The sequence below is a fragment of the Oncorhynchus mykiss genome, chromosome 28, assembly GCF_013265735.2.
Source record: "Oncorhynchus mykiss isolate Arlee chromosome 28, USDA_OmykA_1.1, whole genome shotgun sequence".
NCBI classification, from domain to species: domain Eukaryota; kingdom Metazoa; phylum Chordata; class Actinopteri; order Salmoniformes; family Salmonidae; genus Oncorhynchus; species Oncorhynchus mykiss.
In genome coordinates, this window is record NC_048592.1 from 17,580,359 (window position 1) to 17,592,568 (window position 12,210).

Genomic DNA, 12,210 nt, shown 5'->3' on the forward strand with positions numbered 1-12,210 from the left:
GATGGGAAGATGGATGGAGCCAAATACAGGACCATTCTGGAAGAAAACCTGATGGAGTCTGCAAAAGACCTGAGACTGGGACGGAGATTTGTCTTCCAACAAGACAATGATCCAAAACATAAAGCAAAATCTACAATGGAATGGTTCAAAAATAAACATATCCAGGTGTTAGAATGGCCAAGTCAAAGTCCAGACCTGAATCCAATCGAGAATCTGTGGAAAGAACTGAAAACTGCTGTTCACAAATGCTCTCCATCCAACCTCACTGAGCTCGAGCTGTTTTGCAAGGAGGAATGGGAAAAAATTTCAGTCTCTCGATGTGCAAAACTGATAGAGACATACCCCAAGCGACTTACAGCTGTAATCGCAGCAAAAGGTGGCGCTACAAAGTATTAACTTAAGGGGGCTGAATAATTTTGCACGCCCAATTTTTCAGTTTTTGATTTGTTAAAAAAGTTTGAAATATCCAATAAATGTCGTTCCACTTCATGATTGTGTCCCACTTGTTGTTGATTCTTCACAAAAAACTACAGTTTTATATCTTTATGTTTGAAGCCTGAAATGTGGCAAAAGGTCGCAAAGTTCAAGGGGGCCGAATACTTTCGCAAGGCACTGTATATATATATATACATTTGGAACTCAGTTGGGGTTTCAATTTGAGAGTTAGAATAGTAGAATACACAAGGTGCAATTTCAAAACTTGGTTGTGCAACATCAGTTTTACTCTTGTTGTGTCACTCACTGACAGTCATTCAATTAGCCCATGTCAATTAACATGTTTTAGATGGGTAAATTAGTCTAGAGTCTAGCCAGCTATCTAAACATGTAATAATCATAGAGGAATTACCGACAGGGCCTGCAGGAACCCCATTCATTTTGTTAGTCTCACTCAGATAAGTTTTCAATATTGCAATATGTGTAGAATTGTAGGAAATTAGCTGTAAAACTGGAACAACTAAAAAGTTTTTAATTCTGGTGCTGAGTTAATGTGTAGTGGCTAGCTATATGGCTAACAGGCTGTGTGTTTATAGATCGACTGATGTGAATGACGCTACAGCAACCAATGTGATAATGGCTGGGGTTTTGCTTGTTTTTGCTGTTCTTTGAATTAGTATTTTAAGAATGTTTTAATTGTATAGAAATGCATTAAACGAGCTTCAACTTTCTTCCCGGACCTGACTAAATCTCAGACCCTGGCTATGGCCCTGATATGCATTCATTGGTGGATATAGGTGTTCGCATCAGTGAATGCATTAAGCATGAATGCATTTCATGTGAACGTGTGTCATACACAAAAGGCGTTTCTTACCCACAAAACACTGCCTCTCCGAGTCCCACAGTGGAGCAGCTCGCACCCCATTGGCCACTAAGGCATAGAAAGCCTTTTTCACCTGTGAGAAAAGACCACAATCATGCACAAAAACACATGGATGGCAAGGTTCTGAAGGTGGTGTTGTACATATTGTACAAATGTGGAAGTGTTCAATTGAAATCCAAATCAAACACTAAAGCATTCTGGTTTTAAGGGGTTTCATACTCAGATAAGGGAACTACAACCTTGAGTTTAATAGATTCAGTGGCTGATTACTGTTTAACCATTTTATGAGGCAAATCATTAGCACTAGCAATAGCACTGCTCTCCTCATGGAACATTAACCAAACCCCTCTCAGTGCCTTTCAAACCAAGGAGACACTTCAATGGCCATAAGAATGTCCCTCAGTGGACAAACCTAGTAAGATAAACAAAAGCTATACAGATGCTCAATGTTAGGTTATGGTCAGGCCTACTCAAACGTATTCATACATAGTCTGAATTCTCAACCCTGTGTGTCTGTCTGGGCCTGGCCAGAAAGTGTCTCAGATTGCTGATCTAAGATCAGGTGCCCCGTGTGTCCATGCAGTCTTATCCATTATGATCTAAAACGCAAAAAAAAAAAAAAAAAAATCCTCAATCAGCACTTCTACTTTGAAGCGCTTTTTGAATATGGTCCCTTATCCATGATGGCTCCAAGGTGATGTCAACGTGTAGTCATGTGGAGGAGCTGGGCTTACTTACTTGCAGTCCAGTGTCAAACACAACCAGCTTGGAGCTGGTGGGGACGATGTCATAGCAGCTATGGGACTTCATAAAGCGCATGTAAATGTCACTGTCTGGTTCAGCAGCTGTAAAGACAGACACAAATATTCACACCAAATGTGTATATCGGATCATCTGAATATTCATACTGAACCAATGATGCCACCTCTTGGGCTGGGGGATCCCTTATTCCAACAGAGCATGCAGACAGGACTGCAGAAGGCTTTGCGCTATCACCAGGCAATAGTTGGGTTACGATCAAAACACATCCTGCATAATAAGGCTTCAATGTGAAGGATTGTGATTTTGCAATCAGGATGACACTTGTTGTATTGGTAAAAATGAGCAAAACCGGAGTAATTTAACCTATGAAGCGTCATATTCTGTGAATAGCAACCGGTGTCACCAATGTAATGGAATTAATATTCACATTACAATTCACACCAGCACTTTACAAATCAGCATGCTGCATTCCATATTGAGCCCTGGTCTTCAACTATAAGCGGATACAATTGCAAAAACGACAAATAAATGGCTACGTAACACCATCAAGTAAAATGAAAATGTAGACTAGTCGACTACGTAAATGCACTTACCAACACCATCATCGTCTAGTTCAAGTTTCTCCAGCATGCCTTCGAATAAACCGTAGAAATTCTGTAAGAATAAGAGACAGTCAAGAACGCGCTCCAAACCTACCACAATATGACATCAGACGCACGCTTTCAGGCGCACAACCACTCGCCGTTTGGCAAAGTTAAGATTAAAATAACAATATACATTCAATAACTGATCCCACTTTACACCATGACAAAATCATCTATCTTTTTGAGAGACTTCCAGTAGGCTAAATGTCCTTGCGCAAAGGCAACATTAAGAAAAGCAAGCCCCGTCTGTCTGACAATGACAAAACGTACGTACTGCGTGCAACTCATTCAATTGCCCTTGTCCAAGTTTCTACTGTAGACTGTGGGCAATTCATATCTGGAGCACTGTGCCTGCCAGTAACTGTAATGGCACATTATTAGTAGACTACACACCCCTTAACTCTGTATTAGTGGAACATTCCTAAATGTATTTGGCTGCAATCAAGCAGCCAATGCCTACAGTAGGATCATACTACTGAATAAAACAAAGGAGAGTACCGGAAGTCTTCCGGATAAAAAACGAAGCAAAAATATTTTTATTTAAAAAAACAGACTGACATAGGCTACGTGTGACAGTGTATCTGCTCGGAAGCATATGTTTTTTTTGCGCATTCTGTGGATTGTGAACGACAAGGGAATTCGTTCAATTTGCATTTATTATTATGATCCCGCACTAGAATCCTACATGCGAAACAACCACGGCTTTTCACCATATTAGGAAATCCCTTATGTTGCCAAGCAGCCAGAAGCCAAGGATTCCCCGTCCTTCTCTATGCCCTTAACTTTTTTTGCAAGACATTAAAATGAAACAATTTGCACAATAGAGAATTATTTACGTATATGGGTAGTGCATAAAAATAAATCCGTATGGCAAGGGATGAAGAAGGCTGGCTACTGCACAATGACTAAGACACTGTGCAGAGATAGAGGCTGTGCTGCAGCAAAATAATCCTACAACAAAATACGTCTGTGTACAGTGCTAACATGCAAATATCAATGAGGCAAGTTGCCTTCCTCCCTATCCAACAAAACACTTCATCATGGCACGTACCATGAGCCAAGCCATACGCCATACTGTGCTCTTTGTAGCATATGAGGATTCAAAATCCTTAAAAAAAAAGTTTTTCTTCATCTCCCCTAGACCCTTGATTAGACCCTAATCCAGTGCAGTAGAAGAAACAGCCCTGAAAGATCACCCCTGGCATGTCCAACCAACCCCCCAGAGTCACCCTATACCTCATCGTGACACAGCAATTTTCAGCCTAACCCAGCATCAGCACGGGCATGAATCCCATCCCAATCTGCTGCTGCACTGCCACAGGGAACAGGGAAGGGAACGCGCTGTAGGTAAACACGGGGATGTAAATTAGAGATGGAGGGCTGTTTCATTAACACGCTTCCAGACTGGAAGTGGCAGAGAAGTCATTCCTTTGATTATGGTAAGAGGAGAGCCTGGTGTGTGTTGAGAGAGAGGTGAGGAGAGAGATATACTTATGGCTCATGGTCTTATAGTCAAACAACAAAACCAAAGATGGTGATGAAGTATTGACTTACACTATCAGGGTAGTGTGTGCTATAGCTCAATCAGACAGACAGACAGTTACTTGAAGTATTAGTTTTAAAAAAATATATCACATCCTCAATCAATCAAATACAGTGCCTTCTGAAAGTATTCATACCCCGCAACATTTTGTTGAGTTACAGCCTGAATTCAAAATGTATTAAACAAAACATTCACCCATCTACACACAATACCCCATAATGACAAAGTGAAAATTAGTTTGTTTTAGAAATTTTAGCTAATGTATTGAAAATGAAATACAGAAATATCTCATTTGCATAAGTATTCACATCACTGAGTCAATACACATTAGAATGGAAAGCCGACTGAACCTGTTTTTTCTCTAGGATTTTGCCTGCGTTTAGGTCTATTCAGTTTCTTTTTATCTTAAAAAAAAACTCCCTAGTCCTTGCCAATGACAAGCATACCCATATCCTGATGCAGCCACCACCATGGTTGGAAATATGAAGTGTGGTACTCAGTGATGTGATTTGCCCCAAACATAATGTTTTTTATTCAGGACATTAAGTTTATTTCTTTGACACATTTTTTTTGCAGTTTTACTTCAATGCCTTATTGCAAACAGGATGCATGGTTTGGAATATTTGAATTCTGTACAGGCTTCCTTATTTTCACTTTGTCATTTGGGTTAGGATTGTGGAGTAAGTACAATGTTGTTGATCCATCCTCAGTTATTCTCCTATCACAGCCAAACTAATTGTTTTAAAGTCAACATTGGCCTCATGGTGAAATCCCTGAGCGGTTTCCTTCCTCTCTGGCAACGGAGTTAGGAAGGACACCTGTATCTTTGCAATGACAGGGATTATTGATACACCATCCAACATCAGCTACCACAGCAAGTGAAATCACTGCAACACTTAACAAAGAGCTACAGTCAGATTTAGAATGGATGGCAAGGAATAAGTTAGTTCTAAATATTTGGGACAAGTCATTCACTAAACCCTAAACCTCGACTAAATCTTGTAATGAATAATGTGGAAATTGAGCAAGTTGAGGAGACTAAACTGCCAGGATTGAAAACTGTCATGGTCAAAGCAGACAAGTTGCTAAAATGGGGAGAGGTCTGTACACGGAGAGCTAACATTAATAATAGGCATGTCAATCTCTCCTGGCTCAAAGTAGAGGAGAGCTTGACTTCATCACTACTTGTACTTGTGAGAAGTATTAACATGTTGAATCTTCAAAGTCCCCAAGTCCAGAACAGACTATGGGAGGCGCACAGTACTACATAGTGCCATGACTACATGGAACTCAATTCCACATAAAGTAACTCATGCAGGCAGTAAAAAAAACAGATAAAAATACACCTTTTGTCGGGTGTACACTACATGATTTTGGCCGGCATTTTAGCTGTCCCAGACAAGTTTGTGAGATCGGAGACAAAATCCCCTTGTCATTGCCAACTTGGGGCGCGCGGCCGTCACTCGTTTAATGTGAGCGGGCCAAAGGCACATTTCGTCTTTGAGCAGTCCCAGACGTCCTGATATTTTCAAACAGGTTTGATTTTAATTGGCACAAAATCTGCAACGCTCTTGTAGTATGAGATATGCAACGACATGTTTTGAGAACGGTAATCAGCAATAGCCAATGACAGCTCGCCAGAGAAGAAGCCAGTGAGATGACGTTGTTTCGCTTCACCCAGAATGTGGAGACTCTCGAGCAGGAGTGATGACTACTACCAGTATGTGTTTGTACTTGCCTTCAAACAAAGCCAAAATGACAAATCGTTACAGCTCTGAAGTTCACAAGCAATGCTATTCAATTCAAAATGTTGGCTAGATATTTCAAAGCTGTATGGCAAGCGTGAATGTCTGACTGAATGTTTATGAGGCTGCTTTGAGCAACAGCTTGTAGCTACGTAAATCGAATCACATCATAGATTTTGCCAGACAGCATGGCATCGAGAATCCAAGTGAAGAATCTTGTAGTGTGTGATCACCGTCTGTGCCAGATCGTTTAGTGTGCGCACCACTACGTAGGCAACACACAAAAAACTACAGGAATCGCGCTCTCTGCAGCTGATGTGAGTAAGACCTTTAGACGGGTCAACATTCACAAGGCCACAGGGCCAGACCGATTACCAGGATGTGTACAGCGAGCATGCGCTGACCAACTAGCAAGTGTCTTCACTGACATTTTCAACCTGTCCCTGTCCGAGTCTATAATACCAATATGTTTTAAGCAGATCACCATAGTGCCTCTGCCCAAGAACACTAAGGTAACCTGCCTAAATGACTACCGACCAGTAGCTCTCACGTCTGTAGCCATGAAGTGCTATGAATGGCTGGTCATGGCTCACATCAACACCATCATCCCAGAAACCCAAGACCCACTCCAATTTGCATAACGCCCCCACAGATGATGCAGTCTCTATTGCACTCCACACTGCCCTTTCCCACCTGGACAAAAGAACACCTATGTGAGAATGCCATTGACTACAGCTCAGCGTTCAACACCATAGTGCCCTCAAAGCTCATCAATAAGCTAAGGACCCTGGGACTAAACACCTCCTTCTGCAACTGGATCCTGGACTTCCTGACGGGCCGCACCCAGGTGGTAAGGGTAGGTAACAACACATCCGCCACGCTGATCCTAAACACAGGGGCCCCTCAAGGGTGCGTGCTCAGTTCCCTCCTGTACTCCCATGACTGAATGGCCAAGCACGACTCCAACACCATCATTAAATTTGCTGATGACACAACAGTGGTAGGCCTGACAACAACGAGACAGCCTATAGGGAGGAGGTCAGAGACCTGGCCATGTAGTGCTCAACGTGATCAAGAGAATGATTGTGGACTACAGGAAAATGAGGACCGAGCATGCCCCCATTCTCAGACAGGGCTGCAGTGGAGCAGGTTGAGAGCTTCAAGTTCCTTGGTGTCCACATCACCAACAACTAACATGGTTCAAGCACACCATGACAGTCGTGAAGAGGGCACGACAAAGCCTATTGCCCCTCAGGAAACTAAAAAGATTTGGCATGGGTCCTGAGATCCTCAAAAGGTTCTACAGCGGCACGATCGAGAGCATCCTGAGTCGTGCTTGGTTGCATCACTGCCTGGTATGGCAACTGCTCAGCCTCTGACCGTAAGGCACTAGAGGGTAGTTGCATACGGCCCAGTACATCACTGGGGATAAGCTTCCTGCCATCCAGGACCTCTATACCAGGCGGTGTCAGAGGAAGGCCCTAAAAACTGTCAAAGACTCCAGCCACCCCAGTCAAACTGTTCTCTCTGCTACCGCACTGCAAGTGGTACCGGAGCGCCAAGTCTAGGTCCAAGAGGCTTCTAAACAGCTTCTACCCCTAAGACTCCTGAACATCTAATCAAATGGCTAACCAGACTACTCGCATTGCTCAACTCCACTGCCACTCTCTGTTGTCATCTATGCATAGTCACTTTAATGAACTCTACCTACATGTACATACTACCTCAACTAAGCGGTCCCCGGCACACTGACTCTGTACTGGCACACCCCTGTGTATATTGTTATTTTTTACTGCTGCTCTTTAATTACTTGTTGCTTTTATCTCTAATTATGATGCATATTTTTTTGAAACTTCTCTGTTGGTTAGGGGTTCGTAAGTAAGCATTTCACTGTAAGGTCTACACCTGTTGTATTTGGCGCGCATGATTAATTTGATTTGATTTGAGGAAAGACGGCCGTTTAAAGTAAGAGGCTCAGCAATGTTAGAATTGTGAAAGTCGTGTAGTGTCCACCCGGCTTAGTGGAACAGCGGGGACTACGAAGAGACACACACAGGCATAGACACACGCATAGACACACATGATAACATACGCACGATACACACATGTACACATGGATTTTGTGATGTAGAGTAGTGGCCTGAGGGTCCACAATGTGTTGTGAAATCTGTTGTATTATAATGTTTTTAAAATTGTATAACTGCCTTCATTTTGCTGAACCCTAGGAAGAGTAGATGCTGCCTTGGCAACAGCTAATGGGGATCCATAATAAATACAAATGCAGTCACTGTCTACCTCTACTGTACCTACACAGTAGAAATCCTCCTGCATTGTGCCTGTTCCCAAAAACTCCAAGAGACAGAGCTAAACAACGTCAGGCCTGTTGCACTCACTTCTCAGTTGATGAAGGCGTTTGAGAGAGTGGTCCTTGCACAACTTAAGCAGCAGGTGCAGGGGTTTCTTGACTCCCTGCAGTTTGCCAACCAGGCCAAGATAGGTGTGGAAGATGCACTTGGAGAGAGCAGTTCGCATTATGCTATTAGAGTTTTCCAGTGCCTTCCAACAATATCCAAGCCAATCTTCTAGCCTGCAAACCACAGGTCATGCAGTTACATCCTTCCACCATCACCTGGTTCATGGACTACCTCACTGACAGGCCGCAACAGGTCAGACAACAGAACCACTCGGTCTCAGAAACCATCATCACTAACACAGGTGCCACAAAAGTGAAGGTTCTGTCTCCATTCCTCTTCACCCTCTACACAGCAGACAGCCGGCCCGCCCAAGCCTCCTGTCACCATTCCTCTTCACCCTCTACACAGCAGACAGCCGGCACGCCCAAGCCTCCTGTCACCATTCCTCTTCACCCTCTACACAGCAGACAGCCGGCACGCCCAAGCCTCCTGTCACCTACAAACGTTTTCAGATGATTCAGGCATTGTAGGCTACATCACGAAGGATGATGACTCCCTACACAGGGAGGAAATATCCTCATTTGTGGCACGGCGCATCTAAAACCACCTGGAGCTTTTAATGCGTCTAAAACCAAAGAGCTGATAGACTTCAGGAGGAAGAAGGAGCGCATCTCCTGTGATCATCACTGTGGAAAGGGTGGACTCGTACAAATACCTGGGGGTGGTGATTGACGGTAAGCAGCAGTGGAAAGAGAACACCTCCATGGTTTTTCAAAAAAGCTCAGTAAAGGCTATTCTTTTTGAGGAAGCTCAGATCCTTTGATGTCTGCTCAAAAATGCTCCAAATGTTTTTTTAATAGCGTTGTGTCTAGTGTCCTGTTTTACAGCGTAATCTGCTCGGGGGGCTAACATCATTAGAGACAGGCTAAACAAAATCACAAAGAAGACTGGATCTACCATTAGCACCCACCAGGACAATCTAGAGCCCATCCTGGATAAGAGGATCCTCAAAAAGCTCAGCAGTATAGAGGCCAACACTAGCTACCTCCACAGTATCTGCCTGGAGCATTGCAGTTTGATGGCAGACATAAATCCTTTTTACCATATGCTATGAGGCTTTTTAACACGAACACTTCATTTTTATATTCATTGATGATGTGCTGCTCTTAGTGTCTGTGTGTTCTTGTTGTGTTTTTATGGTGTATTTATTGGTAATATATCTATTGGCTGGTGCAACAAAAATGTTCCTCTGGGGGATTAATAAAGTACTATCTTACCTCTTATCTTAAAGACATCAGTCTTGTTAAACTATGTAGAATTTATTTTTAAACAACAACATTTTCCTAGGTCCCTCAAATAAAAGAAAAATCAGGCTGGTGTTGTATTTAATAACAATAATTGAAAGGGGGGGGGGGGGGGGGGGGGGCATTAAACAATGTGAAAAAGGGTGCCCTGGGGGAAAAAGGTTGGCAACCCCCGGTCTAGGAGACTCACAGAAAATCACCTCAGCTTCTCCCTTACACCACTTTTCCTCGGCAACCCTGCAATATTGCTTCACTGCACAATCAATTATCACTGCCACTAACACACAGTCTAAACCAGCAGTTGGTGTAGTAGGTAGTAAGAGGTATCACTCACTGGCTGTGATGTAGCTTGGGGCAGTGGAAAGGCGTAGGGTATCGGAGAGGAAGAGGGCTTGGCAGAGGTGGGCAGGCTGAGGCGCTGTCCGGTGTCTGGTGGGGGTGATGAGAGGGAGCGGCCCAGACGTTCAGGGACACTCTGGTGAACCTCCTGGGGGAACAGCATGGACTGGCTAGGGGCCTGGGTGGGGGTGCTGGGTGGGGTGGGGGAAGACGAGAGGCCGGAGACTGTGGAGGAAAAACAAAGACCAGAGAAAGGATTAGCAGTTAGCACTGGTCTACACAGGCCTGTCATTTATACATGGAGTTTCCCTAGACATCTCCTGTAGTGCTGTTGCAATGTTCACAGTCAATCTCAACTCAATTATGTCCTTTCTGATTGGGATATACTGTACCCTTTCAACATAGTTTGTGCTTGTCACATGATACTGTAATAGTGGAGTGGCTCCCCAAGATATTTTGCTTTTCAGAACAATATTGATTGGACTATCATTAAGTATCCTCATTTATCATCAGCAAAGCTGATGGGTCAATAATGCTTGATTCCTCCAGATGAATCATCTGAATTGAGCTTGCTGATGGGATTTTCCATTCACATCATGTGTGGTTAAGTGCTGCCAGGGCCTGGAAACCTGCCAAGAAAATAATGAAAATATCCAGCCCACCCTGTCCCTAAAGAACAGCAATCAATTGATTTCAGTGGATCACTGCAGTGCAAGCAAAGCTTGTGAGTCCTATGACAACTACAGTAGACCTATTTGAATGTACTGTATGTAGGTTGTCAGGAACGGGTTGGACCAACACACAGTATCAGAGAACATCTTCGAATACCTAAAAAATGTATCCAAAGCTGGTTCAAATTTCAATCAAATAAATGTGAAGAACATCTATATTCTGGCAATTAACAATAGAGTGGAATATAGTTATCGATCCATCCTTCCTCTATTCCTAGCTTCATGTACTACTACCACTACCACTGTGCCATTACCCAGCCTTGATGATGTGTATCATATCATAAATCAGTGAAGAGATACAGGTAAATGCCAAAATAAAGCATCTTAGTAGGGCTTTGGGCCACCACGAGCCGCCAGAACAGCTTCAATGCGCATTATAGATTCTACAAGTGTCTGGAACTCTATTGGAGGGATATGACCCCATTCTTCCACTAGAAATTCTATCATTTGGTGTTTTCTTGATGGAAAAACGCTGTCTTAGGCACCATTCCAGAATCTCCCATAAGTTTTCATTTGGGTTGAGATCTGGTGACTGAGACACACACACATGCAATCACACACACACACACCCTTTAAACCCCCTATTCTCCTTTGAGACCCCTCTTTCAAAGTCACTGAGACTTCTTCTTCTATGGTAGCCAAAATAATGGGCAACTGGGCATGTTTATACATGACCCTAAGCAGGATGGGCTGTGAATCGGTTAATTAACTCAGGAACCACACCTGTGTGGAACCACCTGCTCTCAATATACTTTGTATCCCTCATTTACTCAAGAGTTCCCTTATTTTGGCAGTTATCGGTATCTAGTGTACAGTATACCATAAAGAACTAACAGTGATTCAGCCTGGCCATAGTATTATTGGACAGCTGCCTGAGAGGCTAGCAGGCTCCTGTTCTGGCAGTGTCTGTCAGGTCGAGGCTGCCGCTTGATCACATGACAGCCCTCACATGGCCCTCAGCAGTCACAACCCAGCACGGGGAACGGGTTGACATATGACACCCACCCACACACATGGCCTGAGCCCCACCCTGCTGACATATTTCTGAGGCCACACTTCCAGTGACGTGGGTGATGCGTACCGAGTGGTTCACATTTCCTCCACTAGACCATGGGACTGCCATGGGACTCATCTCCAGTAACTTATCAACAACTTCACTTTGACATTCAAGTCACCACTCACTGATCTATCACATCACCTATAGAACTATAAGTCATAACTGCCTTATGAAGGCACACTGTCGTAACAGCGGAGGTGATTAGGGATTACTTGAACCGAAATGTAAATTGTTCAAGCAAACTAAATGATGTTTGATCTGAAAAACGACCACTTCCCAGGTTGCATTACACAGCAGAAACATAAATAAAGATTTTTTTTGCTAGAAGACTGATTAGTCTATCAAATAACCTT

The 12,210-nt window shown here is 43.4% G+C and overlaps 1 protein-coding gene across 7 annotated transcripts in view; it reads right to left on the minus strand.

The window, feature by feature from the left end:
• LOC100653470 (5'-AMP-activated protein kinase subunit gamma-2) overlaps positions 1-12,210 on the minus strand; it is a 56,399-nt gene that overhangs the window by 14,607 nt on the left and 29,582 nt on the right. For 4 of the 7 annotated variants that reach the window (XR_005040215.1, XM_036966449.1, XM_036966450.1 and 1 more), the window contains 4 exons: positions 10,065-10,294; positions 2,674-2,734; positions 2,057-2,163; positions 1,310-1,391 (listed from right to left, as the gene is read on the minus strand). Coding sequence is in view for 6 of the 7 variants with exons in the window: in XM_036966449.1 (XP_036822344.1) it covers positions 1,310-1,391; positions 2,057-2,163; positions 2,674-2,734; positions 10,065-10,294 (480 nt within the window). In the remaining variant the exon portion in view is untranslated. Of the gene's footprint in view, positions 1-1,309; positions 1,392-2,056; positions 2,164-2,673; positions 2,735-2,857; positions 2,972-2,998; positions 3,154-3,775; positions 3,806-10,064; positions 10,295-12,210 lie in introns of those variants that run through there. The other 3 variants (XM_036966452.1, XM_036966453.1, XM_036966454.1) reach the window with 3 other exon arrangements.